Source organism: Pristiophorus japonicus, chromosome 11 (genome assembly GCF_044704955.1).
Source record: "Pristiophorus japonicus isolate sPriJap1 chromosome 11, sPriJap1.hap1, whole genome shotgun sequence".
Classification (NCBI taxonomy): Eukaryota; Metazoa; Chordata; class Chondrichthyes; family Pristiophoridae; genus Pristiophorus; species Pristiophorus japonicus.
Genome location: NC_091987.1, coordinates 76193688 through 76216579, shown reverse-complemented (window position 1 = coordinate 76216579; position 22892 = coordinate 76193688). Strand labels below are relative to the sequence as shown.

The 22892-nt window shown below is 41.3% G+C and overlaps 1 protein-coding gene across 1 annotated transcript in view; it reads left to right on the top strand.

Moving 5' to 3' along the window:
- The first annotated feature begins 1579 nt into the window (after nt 1-1579).
- Nucleotides 1580-22892, top strand: part of gsk3ba (glycogen synthase kinase 3 beta, genome duplicate a) — a 220351-nt gene continuing 199038 nt past the window's right edge. The window contains exon 1 of the mRNA XM_070893571.1: nt 1580-2366. Within this exon, the coding sequence (XP_070749672.1) occupies nt 2279-2366 (88 nt within the window). The 5' untranslated portion in view covers nt 1580-2278. The remainder of the gene's footprint in view (nt 2367-22892) is intronic.

Sequence of the window (22892 nt, the reverse complement as noted above, 5' to 3'; positions counted from 1 at the left end):
CAAGTAATATTCGTGCCACACAAGTGCCAGGCAATGAGTACTTCCTGGTGAGTGTCTAACCACCACCCCTTGACATTCAACGGCATTACCATCGCCGAATCCCCCACCATCAATACTCTGGGGGGTCACCATTGACCAGAACGTTAACTGGACCAGCCACATAAATACTGTGGCAATAAGAGCAGAGGCTGGGTATTCTGAGGTGTGCCTCCTGACTCCCCAAAGCCATTCCACCATCTACAAGGCACAACTCGGGTGTGATGGAATACTCTCCACTTGCCTGGATGAGAGCAGCTCCAAAAGCACTCAAGAAGCCCGCTTGATAGGTACCCTATCCACCATCTTAAACATTCACTCCCTTCATCACCGGCGTATCTTAGCTGCAGTATGTACCATCTACAAGATTCACTGAAGCAACTCGCCAAAGCTTCTTCGGCAGCACCTCCCAAACCCACAACCTCTACCACCTAGAAGGACGAGGGTAGCAGGCGCATGGGAACATCATCACCTCCACGTTCCCTTCCAAGTCACACACCATCCTGATTGGAAGTATATCGCCATTCATTCATCGTCACTGGGTCAAAATCCTGGAACTCCCTTCCTAACAGCACTGTGGGAGTACCTTCACCACACAGACTGCAGCGGTTCAAGAAGGCGGCCCACCACCATCTTCTCAAGGGCAATTAGGGTTGCTGACCTTGCCAGCGACGCCTACATCCCATGAACGGATTTTTTTAAAGCTACTGGAAATCTATGTTGGACTGATGCCCAAAATCTTAGTTTAATGTAATTTAATATGAAATAAATGTTACAAGTTTGAATGTATTTCTGTAATTAGTTTGCAGCAAGCCCAATTCTGCAGTTATATCACAATCAGACCACCAGCTAATAAGTTACTTGGAAATCAATAGTAGTCTGCTACAGGGTCAAGTATATCTTGTCCAGTAAGTCAGTTGCATTTCATTTATGACTGGAGGAATAGCTCAGTAATCACCTGGCATTTCTGGTTAACTTCAACAGAGGACAAGGTCCGTCCCAATCACTGACTGACGTTTATTATGAAACTTTTTAAAAAGGTGTGCGACGTTATACAGTTTCTTAATGTTTCAGAGCTCTATCTTCAATAGATAGTTTATATATATATTCACAGAAAAACACGAAGAAAATAAAATTGTTTTTTCTAATAAAAACAGATTGTCTATACTTGCTTCTACTTTTTTCCTTTCTTACTGTTCTAGATTTGACAGTTAATATGTTTATTTATTCAAATAAATTACCCTCTATGTGATACAGGTTGCACCTGTCGATTAAGTCGCGCCACCAGCTCCTCCAAGCCTAGAGGCCGCTGTCCATTACACAACACAGCACTCAAGGACCGTTCTCCAATCACAGGGAACGCACGTCGTCACGGCGGATAGGTCCTTCCTCGGATTCCGATTGGTGAACGTCACTGGCGCTTCGCGGAGCTCGTGCCTTTCCGTCATAGCTTCGTACGACTGATGAAGTGATTTCATTGGCTGGCGAAGACAAACGAGGAGGGGGAAGGGCAACCCGAAGCTGTCGACCAATTTCCCTGTCGCTGTCAGTCAACCTAACTTGATAAGCACCTTAAGCAACACCCCCACCGCCAATTGGTTACGCGCCGCACTAGGATACGCTTGCGTCTTCGACGTGTTCTGTGAATGGTTCCTTTCTGAAGTCAATCAAAGCGCCCCGATATCAAGTTAGATTGACCAAGAGGTTACAGCTGCAGTAAGAGGGAGAAAGAGATAGGCAAAAAAAAATAGTACAAAGACAGCCGAGTGAATTAGGGAGGGGTTTTAACCGTTTTAATTGGGGTAAAAACACGGGTTTCTCCTCAGAAATCGTTTTAATTTTTTATCGTCTGTTAAAAGAGATGCGAATGGGCTTTTAAAGTCTGAAAAAAATAAGTCGAGAAATTAAAAGAAAAAATTACCTCAGGATTGAATTGAACTGAAGGAGCCGCCATGGCAGGAACCACCGCTACCACCACCATCATCATCACCATCATCCTGCATTGAGCTCAGTCAAGATCAATGTAGAGCTCTGAAATCATTTCAGATTTATCTCTGGCGATTCTTATTATAAAACGAAAACAAACAAAAAACCACAACTAATTTTGTCTGGCAGAAATTTGCGCGATGAAACCAGGTGGACAAGATTAAAATTAAGAGGGGAAAGAAAATTAAAGGAATATAAAAGTGTCTTTTTAAAAAAAATATATGTTTGAAAAATTAGATGTCGCTTTAAAGTAATCATGAGTGGTCGACCCAGGACAACGTCTTTTGCTGAGAGCTGCAAACCTGTGCAGCAGCCGTCTGCTTTTGGGAGCATGAAAGTCAGCAGTAAGTACATTTTATCCAAATCATTTTTCTTTATTGAGAATCTTCCCCACCTGGAAAATATTAATCGATTTCATGATCCATAATCTGTTTCGTTAATTAAGTAACATCCTGTGTTAATTAAAAAAATAAAGACTAGACTGGAAATGATTCGCCTGATCGTCTGCTTATGGCCATAAGGATTTCTGTTCACAAACCATTATTCATAAGTATTTTTATTTCGGACTATTTAAAATCGAAAAAAGACTTAAAACTTTAATCTGCTTAGAAATGTGTAAGAACTAGTAAGTGGACTCTTTTTTTCTAACTTAGTGATTACTTATTAACATTAACGTCACTTTCATATTTCTAATTCACAAATGGGTTGGAATGGGATTTTGTAATTTCTGAAAGGTGCATGTATTAACTATTGTACAGCCAGTGGATATTGACTTAATTCTTTATGATATCCCATTTCTAGCCTTTCATGTGTCTGCATGCCCACCAGGTTAGTTAGAGATGTAGTAATTTAATCAGTGATGGTTAGGAATTTGACATATTATAATAATGTGCCATTCAGTCCTTCAACATGCCTCTTATTTGATTTTGGTTTATTCAAAAATGATATACCCTTTTTAAAATTTAGTAACATTTATCATTCTTGATGGATGCTTGTTCTAGCAAATATGTAAGTGTTGCCTTTTATGATGTAAAACATACCTGTTTATTATGGGAGTATTCTAAATTTCTCAATTCCAAAAGTACAGTGCATGGTATATATAGTTTTTAAAATGTAAGTAGATTTGTGTGATAACAGCATACAAGCAGGATGTAGCTTGCTTCAAAATGCAATGATTTTCTATAATTCACCAATATTTCACTCTTTAAACAAATGAGTGAAACTGGAGGTAAGAATGTTCACTCACTAACTTAAGTGATGAGACAGTAGTAGTACTATGACACCCCTGCTGAAGATACACAACCTCTAAATTACCCACCATCAATAATGAATATGAACATTGAGAGCACTTTTTGAGGGTGAGGGCATGAAAGAATCCTATGAGGTGACTAGCTTTAAAGTTAGAAATTTAGATTTTTCCATAGTTTGTATTGTTTTGCAGTATTTACCTTTTTAGGGAAGGCCTGTATTCTAACTTCCATTCATATATCTAGAAATTGATATTACAGAATTCATTTTTGTATAATTTTAATAAACTATTTTTGAACTCTTCCAAAAATGTTAAATCTGTATTTCCTGCAAAACTTTTGGTGCTTTCAAAATTTCCAAAACATATTGAGTGAAGTGGCATACTGCAACTTTTCTTTTGTGTGGATATTTTGTTGAAAAAAATCATTGTTTTATTGAGAAATTATCCTACCCCCCCCCCCCCCCCCCCCAAACAGCGTCAAATTTAATCAGATCTTTTTACAGACCTCTTTTTGAACAGACCTCATTTATTCAAATGTATAATGGGGTGAGGGGCAGGGGGATAGCAGCGGAAAGACAATACTGTCCGATGTTAGAGTACATTTCTTCTGTCTCTTTTTGTGCTTGGAAGAAGGACATTGCATGGTTTAGTAGGTAAAATCACCACATGGCATGCAACTGAGCTAAAGAAACCAATGAAGTTGAAAGTTTGATCCATCGTCTGTACTATTTAATCAACCTTGACTGAGCCAGTAGTTGGCTTCAGTGCTGTCGAATAGCAGGGGGGAATTGGCCAGGCTTTCTGCCACTGATTGCTTTCCTGCAACCTCTGTTGTACTTCTATGGACCTACATGTAACTTGCTATCCTAATGTGGTGTATTAATGGAAAACATGCTGCAATACTGGGCCATTTGTGATGTGATCTACTGAGCTTAATGTGCAAGTGGTTTATCATTTGTTCTGTTTAGTGACAGTGTATTTACTAAAATATTAGCCCACTACCTAATTCTCAAAAAATACATCTTGTTTGTGGCTACTTGATTAATGACAAAGTAAAATGTAAAATATTGTATTGTTAACATGCTTTCAGTAGCACAAAAGGCAATCCAAGGGTTTTAGTGCACATTTTTGCATTTCTCAATTTTAATTTTTCCGATGAGGCTGGTTTAACTTAATTTTTGAAGTTTTAATGGTAGTAACCTACTTAAAAGCAAGTGGAGATTGGCAAAAAGAGTAAGCAGTTATATAGACTAGCCATTTACTAAGATCTGTGTGATACTTGTGGTCTCTGCCCCTATAAGTGAAACATAAGCAAGACTGCAGGGATCCTGCTAAGATTTTTTAAGTTTGCATTGTGTGGTGCACAACTTAAAATTCTTAATAGATTTTGTGTGTGTGCCTTGACGCAGTACCCACGATTCATCCCTTCATGATAGCTTAAAAAAATTCATTTGGTTTAGTTTTCTCGGTTCATCATCTGTTGCATTGTCTACCAAATGGACGTTGGACAAAGCAGATTACTATCATTAGGCTAAAATACAATTGGATTATATGATGCATATTAGAATGTCAAAATGGGTAAGTCTTTGTAAAGGACAGTTTTTTTTTAAGTTAATTGATTTGCGGGTTCTAGTGCCATTAAGTGACACAAATGCAAAGGTCCTAGGTTGATTGCTGATTTCTGCAGAGTTAGCTAATTTCGGTTGACACAGCAGTTGCCCTCAGTACTCTCAGGTTAGGGAAGGGGAAATCAACCAGGATTTCTGGTCTTAATCATTATCCAGAAAAACTAGTCATAGCCTGGAAGTGCATGTAAGGACTGAATTGGGCTCAGGATCTGATGTTTCAATGGTTGAAAAGTCTACCAACATTTGTTGTTTAAATGGCTGCCAGTGCCCTAGCAACAAGAAAGGATAAAACGATTGGCTGGGGGAATGGGGAGGGGGAGAGAAAGAGAAAGATAGAGAGAGAGAGAGAGAGAACATTTTTTTTTAATCCACATCTAATTTCTAATGTTTCTGAATTATACTTTAATTGCAAAATAATAACCAGTTAATTGGCTATGGCCATGTTTATTCATTCTTGGCATCAAGTACTTTTCTGACCTGGTCTGTAGAAGATTTAAAATACTGGTTTTCCTTTATGTTCATAATGGCCTGGATTTTACTGGGTCTATGAACAGCGTACACCGTCGTAAGTGCTCCGGGGTTCCGCACGCGAAAACCCAGAAATTGCGATCTGTGTAAATTTTTTTAAATGATTTAAACATTCATGTACATTTAACCTTTTTGCCCCGTTTAAAAATGTTTAAATTTAGCTTTCAAATTTTTTAAAATTTTAAATGTTTAATTAACTTTGAACCTGTGATTTATTTATTTTTATTTCAGTCTTGTGAAATTTTACTTATTAGGTGATTTCTATTCTGCATATGGGGAATCGGTATGTAAATGAAATCCTCAAGCATAATAGGAATCCCCGTTTGTCATTAGTTGGCCTGGCGCACGTGATTCCAGGGTCGCTTGCGAACCGCATGCACTCCTGAAGGCCCAGGGCTGCAAGGGTCCGAAGCTCCAGTAATTACGGAGTTTTGTTGCGGTTCGGAGGCGTATTCACGTGGCAAGCCTCTGGCCGTAATTTCCAGGTCATTATCTTTCTGCTGTTCAATCTGTTACAAATACTTGTCACTCGTTTGTGAAATTGACTGAAATTTCAAGTTTGTGGGACACCAATTCTGTTTAAAGTATTTGTCTTGCTCTGCTGTTTCATTTGAAACTTACCATTCATCGGCTTTAAAAAAAAATGTTCACAACTTAGGGCAACGATTGGATACTCCAATTAGCATCAATGTCTCTGGTCTCGGAAGGAGAAAGAATAGTCAGGATTCCCACTTCTGACTACCATTGAGTGCCTCTTACTGAAAAGTAGATGCCCATGGATGTTTGATGGTGAGATGATCAAGTGATCCCCATGGTTAGATAGTTTGCCAATGTTCACTATCAAATAGTCTCTTGGGTGAGGTGGTGAAGGACTGCTGGCACTATGGAATCTTATTCCAGTATAAGTCAGTATCTTCAAGTGAGGAGGAGAGAAACAGGAAAACAAAACCTTTACCATTGGATATTACCCCAGAAAATTGTTTCGGCCCACATCTACAACTGCATTAGAATTATGTCAAAGCAAAGTTACACATACTACAGCTTTAAGTCACATTCCTTTTATATATGGAATGTCAGTTTAATTGGGAGGAGCAAGGAAAGGAGGTCTGACTGGATTACCTTTTTCATCCTATTCAAATGATGGCTTGTGCATTGCTTAATGTAAATGGTACAGCAATTTTTATTTTTAAATAACAAACTTTTGCCTTTGAAATGAGGCATACGTTGGACTGAACAAATTATTGTGCAATTTATATTTTGTAAGGTGGAGCAGAAAACTAGTAGAGATCTGAATGCTGTTCGTATATGTGGGTTTGATTTCAATCCTTTGGTTTGTGATCAGTTTTTAAAAAAAAGAAACTAAGGCGGGCAATGTTTTGTCACTGGTGAAATGTCTGTCGTGTCATTTTTGTTTTTAAATCTAAGGATTTTTGGCTTGAAATCATTCACGAAAATTAAGTGTAATAGCTCAAACATTAGGTATACACTAAATCCATTTTAGTTTTTACATTAAGTTCAAACTTTTCATATTAAATGTAACAAAGTCACCCTTTTTCTTACTGTTAGACATATCATTACATGGAGAGGGAGGGAACTCAGTGTTGAAGATACTATTGGAGCGAGAGAGAGAGAGTTTTATCTTGCATTTATCCAAAGTTTTAACTAACCTATTACTGCCTAGTAGAAAAAGTGGAAAATGTTCCATTCCATAACTGACATTGTTCAACTGAATTAGCAGAGAATTCAGCTTGGGGGGGAAAAAAAATCAAATGATGTTTTCTCCCTTGTATGTATATTAATTAACATACTGTTTCCTTCTAGAAGGAAGGTATATATATATGTATTGAGGCTATTCTAAGCATTAATAGTTATATTTATGTGAGGTGGTTTTCACTTCATTCCAGAAATATCTAGTTTCTACTAGGATTTCCTCGATTGTTAAAATTGGAGGTATGTTCATCTATTTCACTCTGGGGCTTTTTTGCTTTCTAACTCATGACTTCTTAACAATAAAAAAAGTGCTCAGTGAAATTCCAAGCACCAGCAGCCACCTGCATACATGTTTTAGGATATATTTGTCCTTGGCAAAAAAAAAGTACCAAAATATTTAGTACATTTCAGTATTGCAATGTGCTAATCACTATGGCAAACTCTTCATTTCTGTTGTACATTTGTTGGATTGTGGAAAGTAATTGTTAGCTCGGCATATGGATAGTTTCTTATTACTGGCATTTAGGAGTGAGGTAGAACATAAAACATTGGAATTGTAAATGCTACAAAATTGTGAGCCACAGGCCTAGAAATTTGAATTTGTTTTGATAGTGCCATCATAAAGGTATTTTGTGTTGACTTACTAATAAGTGATGGGATATGGGTTTGGCCTGTGACTTGACTGGCAAGGTGATGAGTATTTTACCTAGTGTGACTATGGAGAGAAGTGCTTTCCTTTAAGTGAAAACTGAGCATGTAAATATAGCAACAGGAGTAGGCTGTTCAGCCTCTCGAACCTCTTCTGCTTTTCAATTAGATCCTGGTTCATCTGTATCTTAACTCCATTTTACCCACTTTTTGATTCCATACCCCTTGCTACCATTGCCTAGGAAAAATCTTATCAATCTCTGTTTTGAAATTTTCAATCGACTTAGCCTCAACAGCTTTTTGGGGAGAGAATTCCAGATTTCCACAACCCTTTTGTGTGAAGAAATTATTCTTGACCTCACCCCTGAATGGCTTACTACTAATTTTAAGACTCTGCCCCATTCTGTATTCCCCCACCAGAGGACATAATTTCTCTCCATTTACCTTCAATCATCTGAAACACATCAATTAGATCACCCCTTAATCTTCTATTCTCTGGGGAATACAAGCGTAGTGTATGGAACATGGACTATTATGAACATTTGTAATGGTGATTTCTACAGGTGGGTGTAAACTGAACATTGAAAATGAGTGAAAAGATGGATGGAAATGAAAGATAAAATACCTTGACAATTTAAATTGTTAATCTCTTGGAGCTATTCTTTAGGTAGTAGCTGATTTGCGTATAGGTAAATATTAGTATCGAGCAGTCCAACCACATATATAGAGGTACTGTAGTATAGTGGTTATGTTACTAGTAATCCAGGGGCCTGGACTAATAATCTGGAGACGTGAGTTCAAAACCCACCACAGTAGCTGGGGGATTTAAATTCAGTTAATGAAATAAAAATCTGGATTAAAAAGCTAGTATCAGTAATAGTGACCATGAAACAACTGGATTGTAGTAAAATCCCATCTGGTTCAGTTACGTCCTTAACGGAAGGAAATCTGCCGCCCTTACCTGGTCTAGCCTATATGTGACTCTAGACCCACAGCAATATGGTTGACTCGTAATGTCCTCCGAAATGGCCTAGCCCACTCAGTGGTACCAAACCACTGGTTCGCCACTAGGACTGCAGCGGTTTAAGAAGGCAGCTCAATATCACCACCACGAGAGCAATTGGGGATGGACAATAAATGCCAGCGATGCCCACATCCCATTTTTTAAAAAAAATTGGGGTAACTAGTAACATTCAGGTATGTTTATACAAAATTGTTAACGTTTTCTTCGAAGTTCATTTATGATAGGTTTATTAACAAATGTCATTAGTTGAAATATTACAAAAATTAAAACAAAGTAGTGACGAGTTGAATTCTATAGAATTTATTGCTCAACTGCAGGTTAATGATTTAACATAACTTCTCACATCTTCACTAATCTTGTCATATTAAGGGCACAAGTCACACTTATGGCCATTGCTACACACAATGAGTACGCTATCCAGTTTAATTTAAAACTGTATAAATGTATCTTAAGAGTGATTGCAAGACTCTAATCTAGGCAGAAATTGTGTCAGCACATAAGATTAGATTGGATAGGTGGATGAAGGAAAAGGTGTTGAAGGGATATGGGAACCGGATAGATAAATGTGATTGATTTGGTTGCACGGAGGGTAAAGCACCAACATGGACTGGTTGGGTTGAATGGTCTATTTCTATGTTGTAATTTTATGCATTTCTATATTCATAGGTATAGATCAGTGCAAATAGTTTGTGCTCTGATGCTATGATTTTTGATGATGGGGTAATCCTTTGATTAGACTAGTGTGTTGTAGTCACCCCCAGGTACCTATTGTCTGTAAGGTCATCCACTTGGAATCTAAAACTTAGATCAGAGTATTTTCTAAATGGTGAGAAGCTAGGACCTGTGGAGGAGCAGAAAAATTTAGGGATCCATGTACAGAAATCGCTAAAAGCTAGTACAAAACATAATCAAAAATGTTAGCCTTTATCTCAAGGGGGCTGGACTACAAAGGAGTGGAAGTTGTGCTTCAGTTGTATAAAGCTCTGGTTAGATCACATCTGGAGTATTGCGTTCAAACCTGGATACCACATCCTCAACGGTGGCGGAGCTCAGCTCGCGAGTGCAACAGACAAAGCTGAAGCGTTTGGAGCCATCTTCAGCCAGAAGTGCTGAGTGGATGATCCATATCTGCCTCCTTCTGAGGTCCCCACTTTCACAGAAAGCTAGTCTTCAGCCAGTTCGACCACGTGATATCACAAAACGGCTGAGCCCGCTGGATATAGCAAAGGCTATGGGCCCTGACAACATCCCGGCTGTCTTGCTCAAGACTTGTGCTCCATAACTAGCTGTGCCTCTAGCCAAGCTGTTCCTGCACAGCTACAACACTGGCATCTACCTGACAATGTGGAAAACTGCCTAGGTATGCCCTCTGTACAAAAAGCAGGACAAATTCAATCTTGCTAATTGTCCATCAGCCTATTCTCAATCATCAGCAAAGTGATGGAAGGTGTTGTCGACAGTACTATCAAGTGGCACTTGACCACCAATAACCTGCTCACCGATGTTCAGTTTTGCTTCTGCCAGGATCACTCTGCTCCTGATCTGATTACAGCCTTTGTCCCAACATGGACAGAAGAGCTGAATTCCAGAGATGAAAGTGACTGCCCTTGACATCAAAGCAGCATTTGACAGAGTGTGGCATCAAGGATGCCTAGTAAAATTGAAGATTATGGGAATCAGGGGAAAACTCTCCACTGGCACAAAGGAAGATGGTTGTGATGGTTGGAGGTCAATCTTCTGAGTCCCAGGACATTACTGCAGGAGTTCCTCAGGGAAGCATCCTAGGCCCAACCATCTTCAACTTCTTCATCAATGACCTTCCCTCCATCATAAGGTCAGAAGTGGGGGATGTTCGCTGATTGCAGTGTTCAGTTCCATTCACAACTCCTCAGATAATGAAGCAGTCCATGCCTGCATGCAGCAAGACCTGGACGATATTTGGGCTGATATATGGCAAGTGACATTCGCGCTACACAAGTGCCAGGCAATGACTACCTCCAACAAGCGAGTCTAACCACCACAGCATGGTATTCACTGGCATTACCATTGTCAAATCCCCCACCACCAACATCCTGGGGGTCACCATTGATCAAAAAGTTAACTGGACCCAGCCCCACACATAGGGCCCAAGTTTTGGGCCGTGCCTAAAACGGCGCAGCCCGGACCTGGACGCCCATTTTTCGCGCCACAAAGTGCGCCTAAAAAAAACCTCACCTATTCTCCGGCTCCCTGCAGATCCTCTGGAGCTGGGCGCGGCGCAGCATGAGCTGTGGGGGGGCGGAGCCAGGTCCCTGCACTGAAAACAGTGCCTGGACCTATGCACATGCGCGCTACGGTGGGTGCGCATGTGCAGTAGCTCCAGGCCCCCGAAACTGGGCGTGGCCCGAAGCACGCAGCCCCTAGCCCTGGCCGAATGGCCTCACTGGGGCTGCGTGGATAAGGCTCACCTCCCACCCGACCCGACTTGACTCCCGCTCCCCCGACCTGACCTGACCCGACCCCCGCTCTCCCCACCCCGGTGACCCAACCCCCTGGCGACCTGACCCGACCTCTCCCCTCCCTCCCTCCCTTCCTCCTCGTCCTGCTGTCAGAAACACGCACACAGACAGCCAGAGAGATAGAGACACTGGGGGGCCCGTCCCAGCACGCTGTTGGAGGACTCCCGGTGCTGCAGTCGGTAAGTAGAAAATGTTTTGTTTTATTTGATTTTAAATTTTTTTTAATTTTTTATTAATTTTTTTGATTTTCTTGGTTGATTTATTGATGTATTTATTATTGATGATGGCTCTTTATTTGTAAAACTGAACTGTTTAATGTTTGTAAACTTCCCTTTTAAACCCCCAATTCCCTACGCCTGATTTGTAACCTACACCTGATTTTCTAAGTGTAGACAAGGTTTTTCTGAGTGTACAAAAGTCTACACATACTCCAAACTAACTTAGAATGGAGTATGTTTTCACTGCCTAAACTTTCAAAACGGGTGTAAGTGGCCGGACACGCCCCCTTTTGGGGAAAAAAAAAATCTGTTCCAAACTGAAACTGTTCTAACTGACTAGAACTGGAGCAAACTAAATGCCGAGAATTGCAATTTCTAAGATACTCCATTCTAAACCAGTTGCTCCAAAAAAACAGGAGCAACTCAAGCCGAAACTTGACCCCATACTGTGGCAACAAGAGCAGGTCAAGTGGTTGGGTATTCTACACAAGTGTCTCCCCTCCTGATGCCAAAGCCTTTCCACCATCTACAAGGCACAAGTCAGGAGTGTGATGGAATACTCTCCACTTGGAGCTGCACTCATCCAGGCAACACTCAAGAAGTTCGACACCATTCAGGACAAAGCAGCCCACTTGATTGGCACCCCATCCACCACCTTCAAAATTCACTCCCTCCACCACTGGTGCAATGTGTACCATCTACAAGATGCACTGCAGCAACTCGCCAAGGCTGCTTTTGACAGCACCTCTCAAATCCATGACCCCTCCCACCTAGAAGGACAATGGCAGCAGGCGAATGGGAACACTAGCATTTGCAAGTTCCCCTCCCGAGTTACACACCATCCTGACTTGAAAATATATTGCCATTCCTTGGGTCAAAATCTTGGAGCTCCCTCCCTAACAGCACTATGGAAATACTTTCATTGCACGGACTGCAACGGTTCCAGAAGGGGGCTCACTACCACTTGAGGGCAATTGGGGATTGGCAATAAATGCTGGCCTTGCCAGTGATGCCCACATCCCACGAATAAGAAAAGATTGCCCTTCGCAACGTTGCTGTGCAGATTCACCAGAACGATACTGGGGCTAAAAGAATTAAATTTGAGGAAAGGTTGCATAGACAGGCTTGTATTCATCCTTTTGAGTATAATAGATCAAGGGGTGATCTAATTGAGATGTTTAAGATGATTAAAGGAGTAGATGGAGAGAAACTGTTTCCTCCAGTGGGAGATTCCAGAACAATGGGGCATAATCTTAACATTAGAGCTAGACTGATCAGGAGTGAAGTCAGAAAGCACTTCACACAAAGGATAGTGAAGATCTAACCCTCTTTTCCCCCTAAAACACCGTTGAGGCTCGGTCAATTCAAAATTGAGATTGATTTTATTTGTTCGGTAAGGGTATTGAGGGATATGGAACCAAGGCGGGTGGAGCTGAGATACAGATGAGCCATGATCTAGTTGAATGGCAGAACAGGATTGAAGTGCTGAATGGCTGACTGCTGTTCCTATGTTTCTAGAAATGTGGTGACTGACTGATTTTGAGAGAATCATTTTAGTACCAGATATAACTATTAAAAACCATTTCATGTTTATCACCGTTTACCTGTTCAGCAACAAGGCAGGGAAAGACTATAAACTGCTCATTACATTGTGGACCACTTTTACAGTGTAGCCGGATATATTCTCTCCCCGGTTGACTCAAGTAATATGCTGTCTTGGTATTACATTCTGTTTTCTTTGGATCTCTTTTTTTTCCCTCTGAACTTGTCTTGCTAAACAAAGAAAGCATTGGTGTATTGTAATATTTCTAGGTCCCCACTGACCAATTTTGTGTCTCTCTGCACATTGTATCCCTTAGCATACTGTTGGTCCAGGTATCACCCTTATTGTCAGTGAAAAGAGGCACTTTTATTCTTGTCCTCCAGAGTTCCAACCATAATGGTAACCAGATTCAGTAAAACCTCATTTAACCAAAATGTTAGAGGAAGGTTTAAATAATTATTTTAAACTGAGTTTGGAAGAACCAGTTTCATCAAAGTTGTGTCAAACTTCGCAGACATGGATCAACTCTTAAGCCTTCAACTTGCATTTATGTAGCACCAAGTCTCTTCGCAACAATGTCAGGAATGGATACTGAGCCAAAGGGGAGATTAGATGGGGGGTGGGGCGGGGACAAACCGAAGACGTGGTCAAAGAAATGGTTAAGAAGGCAAAAGGTGGTTGGGAGGCAGGTAGGAAATTTCAAACAATGGGAGCAAGGCAGCGGAAAAACCAATGGTGGGGCAGTTGATGCATTTTCCTGCTCTATTTCTCAATGAACAAATGATGGTCAACATGAAATTGTTTTGAGCAGTCATATGTAATTGGGATCTAATCAATGTATTGCTAAATTTACTTTTGTCCCCACAATGACACCAGAGAAAATGCTCAGGTTACACAGACATGAGACCATGGGCCATTCTATCTTCCACCCTGTCCGTCCTCGCTTTCTCTTTCCGCCCACCCCATAGAAAAGCGCACAGCTCCATGTGTCAGATTCTTGCTCCAAGAATAGGAATCTTGGCTCCATGCCCCGCTATCTCCAGTAAGCCCAAAAGAGGGCCAAATTATGTGGAACTTGGCTATGCTGCAATCCAAGACTGGCTTCTGCTTTGATCCACAGCTTTCCTAACCATAGTTTCCAGACGGAAAAGCATTGTGGCAAATGTGCCCAGAAGCCATGAAAGGTGGCTGCTGGTGCTTGAATTTTATGGAACTAGTCTTTCAACCATCCTTTTTAAAATAACTATTTTTGGCTAACCCCATAGCTGATGGAACTCTGATTCAATCAATAGCAATCCATTCCTTCCAACAGAGGGAAAAAAAGACTTGACTGCCTTAGTGAAGTACAAAAGGACTAGTTTGGAATTTTGAATGGTATCACTTTTTGGATTATAGATTTAAAATCAAAGGAATGCAACTGGCATAAGGAGACTTGGAAAAGCACCTGGGATAAAAGTAGGCTTGTCACTTTCTAAGTTGAAGCAATTTGAAAAGCAAATTCCTAGATAGTGCAAGTCTACAGAAGTGCTGATGCTTTGCTTTGGAATGCACAGGTCAGACCACGCTAGCAATACTGTGTGCAGTTTGGTCCAAAGGACCATGGATACATTGGGAGTGGGGAGGTGCATAGAACAACAAAAAGTGTAATGGTGATTGCAAATAAGTTATTGCTCGAATGCACTGGAAACTAGAATTTTCACTCCGGTTGTTCAGGCAACAAATTCCACTGCATGCAGCAGGTGCAGAAATTAGTGGATGTTGAACAGTGCCAAATCATTTGCCCTAGTTGAGGAAAATTTGACAAACCCAAATCTGGAAAGACGGTTAAGGGGGGCATTCAATGAAGCATATAAAATATTAAAAGATACAGATAGGGTGAACCTAGAATATTACTTCAGAGTAGAATGTAAAGTGAATTTAAAACTGGTATTGTGAACAATTTCTCACTCAGTTTTTTGGACTAACTTACGAAGTAAGCTAATAGTCAGAGATTAGTGGCAATTAATGCAGTTGAATGAATAGGCTGGATGAGTTTGAGCACTGGAAGGACATATTTCAATGTGGCCTTTCCTTGTGCTTGATTTTTTTCATTTTAATGAATCTTGTGTGCTAGCGGACATTCCACCTCCACTTGTTAGATGGGGGAAGTCTGCCATTTAAGTATTTTGTTCAATGTTTTGCCATCCTATCAAGATCACTCATTCTTGACTGACTACAGCATGCAGGTTATTCCTTAGGCATTCTTCCAACTTCGTAATCCACTCTAATGATCAGATAGGAAGTGTTAAATTTTTATTTAAAAAAAATAAGATCATGTCTTTCCCATCTACTTTAGGTGATTGATTTCTGACACATCCATTCCACCTTTTCAGACCTTCCTCATTCAGGAAATCAATTGTTATCTAAATTGGAGGTGGGCACTGCATCTTAGAAAGGATATATTGGTGTTGAAAGGAGTGCAGTGCAGATTTACCAGAATGTTACCAGGCATTCAAGGGTTAAATTATGAGGAGATTACATAAACTAGACTTGTATTCCCTGGAATATAGAAGATTAGGTGGAGATTTGATTGAGGTTTGTTGGATTTTGAATGGAATTGATGGGGTAAATAGAGAGAAACTTTTTCCACTGATGGGGGAGTCTAGGACAAGATGTTTTAACCTTAAAATCAGAGCCGGGCCGTTCAGGGGAGAAGTTAGGAAGCATTTCTTCGTGCAAAGGGTGATAGAAGGGTGGAACTCCCACAAAAGGCAGTAGGTACTAGCTCAATTAATAATATTAAATCTGAGATTGATGAATTTTTGTAGACATGGCTATAAAAGGACATGGAGCCAAGGTAGGTGGATGGAGTTAAGATACAGATCTCATTGAATGGCGGAATAGGAAAAAGGGGCTGAATGGCTTCCTATGTTCTTTCAGAGTATGCTCCTACCCCATTGGGTTTTTAATTTAAAATTCATATTGGAATTTAATTTGAGGGGGGGCAGGGTAAGAGTGGAATCCAATAAATAACAGAAGTTACTTAGAGGGGTGCTCTGATGGTATACAGCCGCTCCTGAGTGTTCCATATAATTATGACAACAGAGAAAGTAGCTGGAGAACCTACTGAAAGTCACATTTATAGAAAGTAAAATTCTCAGGTTTATGCTGAGCCTTGATGTTTCAACCACAACTTGCATTTATGTAGCACCTTAACATACAAAACAGCCCAAGGTACTTCCAGGACTGGTTTGGTTTAGCATAGCAGAACCTACTACTTTGATACACAAAAGAGTAACATCGAGCTACAATTATAAGAATTTGTTCTTTCTAGCTGACTTGCAACATTTTTCTGAAAGTGGCTAGTATAATCTTGACAAATTGTGGATCATGTCATTTTGCGGTGAGCCTACCATAAGTTCTTAATGTACCACTAATAGTGAGTTTTATGTTCTGTTGATTTGATAATTTTAAAGATAATTATATTTTCATTAACCTAATTGACATCCATTCGTCAAACACTGGATTCCTTTCAAAAATAAGCATGCTGGAAATCTATCTGTGCCCTATCCACCAAGTGCCTTTTTATTGATACACAAACATGTTAGATTCTCCAATTCGATGGTTCCTTGAGCATGAACGCACTAGGAAACTATTACAAAGGACCTATCTCGTGCCCAGGAAGGTAAAACATCTTGGAGTGATTATAAGGCAATAATCTTGGATACAATTGTAAACCATGACCAAAACTTTAGTGGATTGTCATCATTTGAACCCAAAGTGAGAATGCACCGTCTGAAAATTATTCCCCGCCTTCACTTTTCTCTCAACAATATATGGATTACATAGGAGTGCATAGGATATATGGCACAGAAAGGCCATTCAGCCCAACCAGTTCATGCTCCACTATTATTATGCACCATTATTTATCCAACTGCAGGTGAGACTGATGCGAATATCCAAATGTTGCTGCTGAGTTGTGCCGCTCTGCCATTGGCTTGGCGAAAACGGCACTTTGCTGACTGCCTCATCATTGAATGTTGTGAACTTGCTATATTTGCGCAGTAGATACGAACTAAACTCGGCGCAGATATTTAGGGCTAGTAATTACAAGTGTATTTAATCACGTGATAAGTGCTAATGACTGCCAATTAATATACCCTTGAATTTTTTGGTGGTGTGCGGCCCCTTTAACTAGCTGTGTGGACCATTCAAATTTCCACACATGCGTGATTTTTCCTATTGTAAAGCTGACCAGCAGCATGCATGGGACCTGCAGACAGCTGCGCAGCCACACTGCTTAATGGGAACATTGCTGCCAGCCACCCTTTCTGGAACTAAAAATTAATTCTTATAAATGTGGCGTTTCATTCCTTAAGGTTGTGAATTTTTGGGGAGATTTTAAAAATGACAAGCTGTTGGGTTTCCCTGTTCACCCAAGTCCCAGATGCCCTGTTTTCCTCGCTGCGCCATTATCAGCTTGCACTTTCAGCAACTTAGTGGGCAAAAATATTTTTGAGCTGAAGAGTAGCGGGACAAGTCTTTAACCAACAGTAGACACCGTTAAATGACCTGCTACAGCAAAATCTGCCCCATGGAGTTTGGGGTGGTTTTATTTAATTGGTTTTGTTCGTTGTAGGCATCAATTCATTTTTTCCAGTGTTTCATGATGCTGTTGAGTAATGCCAATGTCTTCATTTATAAATGAGGACTGACTCCTAATAACTTTGCAGTTGTTTTCTTTTAATGCAGTGTGGCAGGTGGAGCAAGTTTCACTTCGTTGCCAATGATCAACAATATCCCCTTTGGAAGTAGAAAGGCTGTTGCTTTGATTTGTTCCATGTATCGTTAGAATCTCACGACTGTCAGTACGCACCAAAGTCTTCATATCCTGATCAGAAACATACAGTACCTCTGTTTACAGTTAACATTAGCAGTTTGGCTTCATGCATTCGCTTCTACCATCAACCTATTTTTTAAAATCTGACTACTGCCAGAAATTGGGGAGTTCAACAGATCCTTTTACATTTTTTTTGTTCTTGAAAAGGCCTTCGATTCTGTCAACTGTGAGGCCTTGCTGCTGCTGGCTGACTTGGGTTTACTAGCAAGGAATGATTCAATTGTACAGTGACCCTACTAACTGTTAAGTGTTTGGGTGTCATTGATGTTGTGTATATGACTGTAATGGCTGAGTGACTGGCTGGAATTCACATCGATGCCGTTATGATAAATGTTGTACTGTTAAATACATGGGTTTTGATGAAAACAAAGTGTCTAGTGGGCCTTTGGTCACTTATTCAAAGGAATTAAGTTTGGAATGATGATCAGTTAGACTCGAGGATGAAAGCATATTTTAAATGTGTTCATCGGGTGCTTGTCTGAAATAACACTAACTGTAGAATAGTTTATCTACTTTGCTAGCAGTGCCCACTGTTAATGGCATTACAACAACAACTTGCATTTATATAGCGCCTTTAACGTGGTGAAACATCCCCAAGGCGCTTCACAGGAGTGTTATGAGATTTTAAAAATTGACACTGAGCCGCATAAGTAGAAATTAGCGCAGGTGATCAAAAGCTTGGTATGTTTTAAGGTGCATCTTGATGGAGGAAAGAGAGGTTAGAGCTTGGGGCGTAGGCAATAGAAGGCACACCACCAATGGTTGCGTGATTATAATCCAGGGATGTTCGAGGGCAGAATTAGAGGAGCGTAGACATCTCTGAGGAGGGGAGTGGGGGTGGGGTGTTGTGGGGCTGGAGGGGCGAGGCCATGGAGGGATTTGAAAATAAGGATGAGAATTTTGAAATCGAGGCTTTGCTTAACTGGAAGCCAATGTAGGTGGGTGAGCAGACTTGGTGCGAGTTAGGACATGGGCAGCCGAGTTTTGGACCACCTCTAGTTTACGTAGGGTAGAATGTGGGAGGCCAGCCAGGAGTGTGTTGGCATAGTCACATCTAGAGGTAACGGGCATGGGTTGTCCATGAGGGCCCTGACGTTCCAGGTCCCGAACTTCATTTTAAAGAGTGGAAGATGCCTGTGCGTGAGTGCTTTTAACGTGGGGTGGCCGTTGCACATCGGCTGCCACACGGACTTAGTGGAGCGAGACCTTGGCCCAGTGGCAAGGGGTCTGAGACGACTGGAGGCCAGGCTCTACTGTGGGCCTCGTTGCCTACGGTGAGATGCGAGCCGTAAGCTCGGTACTGAGCAGCGCATGGATGAGGGCTTCAACTGGATGAGTTGAGGCAAGCGCAGATTACTGTAGAAATGAACTGATCTTATTGGATCTGTCATGTTCAGCAGCCTTCAACAGTACCTTTGCTGCAGTAGAATAATTAGCTTGTAGATAAAGCTTTCAGTCTTTTATGCTGTCATATTGCTGATACTTCTGTGTGGCTGAAATTTGGACTCCGCATGCGGTCTAACTACCATAACTGTCTGTTTCTAACGTGACCCATTCAATGCTGCTGATGCTGCATCAACTGATGACACATCACAATGTTAACTGGCCAATGCTTGTCCATTACCTGTAATAACATGAGAAATAAGAGCTGGAGTCGGCCATTTTGACCCTTCGAGTCTGCTCCGCCAGTCAACACTATAATGGCTGATGATCTACCTCAACTCCACCTTCCTGCACTATCCCCATATTCCTTAAATCCCTTCGTTCCCCAAAATTTATCGACTTCTGTTTTAAATATACAACTGAGCATCCACAGCTCTCTCGGGTTGAGAATTCCAAAGATTCACAACACTGAGTGAAGTAATTTCTCCTCCTCTCAGTCCTAAATGGCCGACCCTTTATTCTGTGACCCTGTGTTCTAGCTTCCCCAGTCAGGGGAAACATTTTCCCAGCATTAACTCTGTCAAGCCCCTTAAGAATTTTATATGTTTCAATTAGATCACCTCTTATTCTTTTAAACTCGAGAATATAGTCTAGTCTACTCAATCTCTCCTCATAGGGCAATCCCCTCATCCCAGGAACAAGTCCAATGAACCTTTGCTGCACTTTCCTTAGGTAAACAGCTCAGAACTATACACAGTACTCCAGGTATGGCCTTACCAATGCTCTGTATAATTGTAGTAAGATTTCTTTACTCTTGTACTCTAATCCCTTTGTAACAAAAGCTAACCTACCATTTGCTTTCCTAGTTTCTTGTACCTGCATGTTAACTTTGTGATTCATGTACAAGGACACCCAGGTCCCTCTGTGAAAACATTTCCCAGTCTTTCACCATTCAAAAAATATTCGACTTTTTTGCTTTTCATACCAAAGTGGTTTACTTCACACTTCCCCACATTGTATTCCATTTGCCATGTTCTTGCCCACTCAATCAACCTGTCTAACTCTGCAGTTTATTTGCATTGTCATCACAGCTTACTTTTCCACCTACACTGTAAACTCAGCAAACTTGGATACGTTGCACTCAGTCCTTTCATCTAAGTCATTAATATAAATTGTAAGTAGCTGAGGCCTAAGCACTAATCCTTCTGGTACCCTGCTAGTTACAGCCTGCCAACTAATCATTGTAACTTCAAACAAAATCAAAATACTGTGGATGCTGAAAATCTGAAATAAAAACAGAAAATGTTGGAAATACTTATAGGTCAGGCAGCATCTGTGAAGAGAGAAAGAGTTAACGTTTCAGGTCAATGACTGTAGAGATGTAACAGTTTTGAAGCAGGTACAGAGACAGGGGAGGAAGAAAGAACAAAAGGGGAAAATCTGCAAGAGTGATGAAATGACAAAAGGGAAGATGGTGCAAGGCAAAAGGGGATGGTAATGGGATAAGTAAAGAAACAAGAGTGGTCTAGAACTGAAAATAACAACAAAAAAAATATTTTTAAAAGGTGCCGATAGCAGACCTGCTATTGGCACCTTTTTATAAAATGAAAAACTTTTTCTAAAAAATTGTTCTTGGGATGTGTGCGTCGCTGGCAAGGCCAGCATTTATTTCCCATCCCCAATTGCCCTTGAGAAGGTGGTGGTGAGCCGCTGCCTTGAACCGCTGCAGCCTGTGTGGTGAAGGTACTCCCACAGTGCTGTTGGGGAGGGAGTTCCAGGATTTTGGCCCAGCTCCGATGAAGGAACAGCAATATATTTCCAAGGCAGAATGGTGTGAGACTTGAAGGGGAACTTGCAGGTGATGGTGCGCCAGTGGTGGAGTGAATTAATGTTTAAGGTGGTGGATGGGGTGCCAATCAAGTGGGCTGCTTTGTCTTTGATGGTGTCAAGCTTCTCGAGTGTTGTTGGAGCTGTACTTATCCAGGCAAGTGGAGAGTATTCCATTACATTCCTGACTTGTGCTGTGCAGATGGTGGATAGGCTTTGGGGTGTCAGGAGATGAGACACTTGCTGCAGCATACCTAGCATCTGACCTGCTCTTGTTCCCACAGATATTAAATGGCTGGTCCACTTAATTTCTGGTCAATGGTGACCCCCCAGGATGTTGATGGTGGGTGATTCAGTGATGGTAATGCCGTTGAATACATAAGAACATAAGAAATAGGAACAGGAGTAGGCCATTTGGCCCCTCGAGCCTGCTCCGCCATTCAATAAGATCATGGCTGATCTGATCCTGGCCTTAACTCCGCTCCCCATAACCCTTGACTCCTTTATCTTTCAAAAATGTGTCTATCTCCACCTTAAATACATTCAGTAGCTTCCACAGCTCTCTGAGGTAGAGAATTCCAAAGATTTATGCCCCTCCTGAAAGAAGAAATTCCTCCTCATTTCTGTTTTAAGTTGGCAACCCCTTCTTCTGAAATTATGCCCCCTAGTTCTAGATTTTTCCCACGAGGAGCAGTGGTTAGACTCTCGCTTGTTGGAGATGGTCATTGCTAGGCAGTTGTGTGGAATGAATGTTACTTGCCACTATCAGCCCAAGCCCGAACGTCGTCCAGGTCTTACTGCATGTGGACAATTATATGAGGAATTGCGAATTAAACTGAACACTACAATCATCAGCGAACATCTCTACTTCTGACATGATGATGGGAAGGCCATTGATGAAGTTGCTGAAGATGGTTGGACCTAGGACACTCTCCTGAGGAGCTCTTGCAGTGATGTCCTGGGGCTGAGATGACTGATCTGCAACAACCACAATCATCTTCCTTTGTGCTTAGTATGGCTCCAGCCAGTAGAGCATATTCCCATTGACTTAATTTTTAGTAGAACTCCTTGATGCCACAATTAGTCAAATGATGCCTTGATGTCAAGTCCAGTCACTCGCTCTTCACCTGTGGAATTCCGCTCTTTTTTCCATGTTTGGACCAAGGCTGTAATGAGGTCTGGAGCCGAATGGTCCTGGCGGAACCCAAACTGAGCATTGGTGAGCTGGTTATTGATGAGTAACTGGCACTTGATAACACTGTCGACGACACCTTCCATCACTTTGCTGATAATTGAGAGTAGACTGATCGGGCGGTAATTGGCCAGATTGGATTTGTCCTGCTTTGTGGATAGCACATAACCGGGCAATTTTCTACATTGTTGGGCCAATACCAGTGATGTAACTATACTGGAACAGATTGGCTAGAGGTGTGGCTAGTTCTAGAGCACAAGTCTTCAACACGACGTCTGGGATGTTGTCGGGGCCCATAGCCGTTGCTGTATCCAGTGCGCTCAGCCGTTTATTGATCTGGCATGGAGTGAATCGAATTGGCTAAAGACTGGCTTCTGTAATGATGGGACCTCAGGAGGAGGCCAATATGGATCATCCACTCGGCCCTTCTGGCTGAAGATGGTTGCAACGCTTCAGTCTTGTCTTTTGCACTCGCGTGTTGGGCTCTGTCAACATTGATGGGAATAATCATGGAACCACCACCTCCCGTTAGTTGTTTAATTG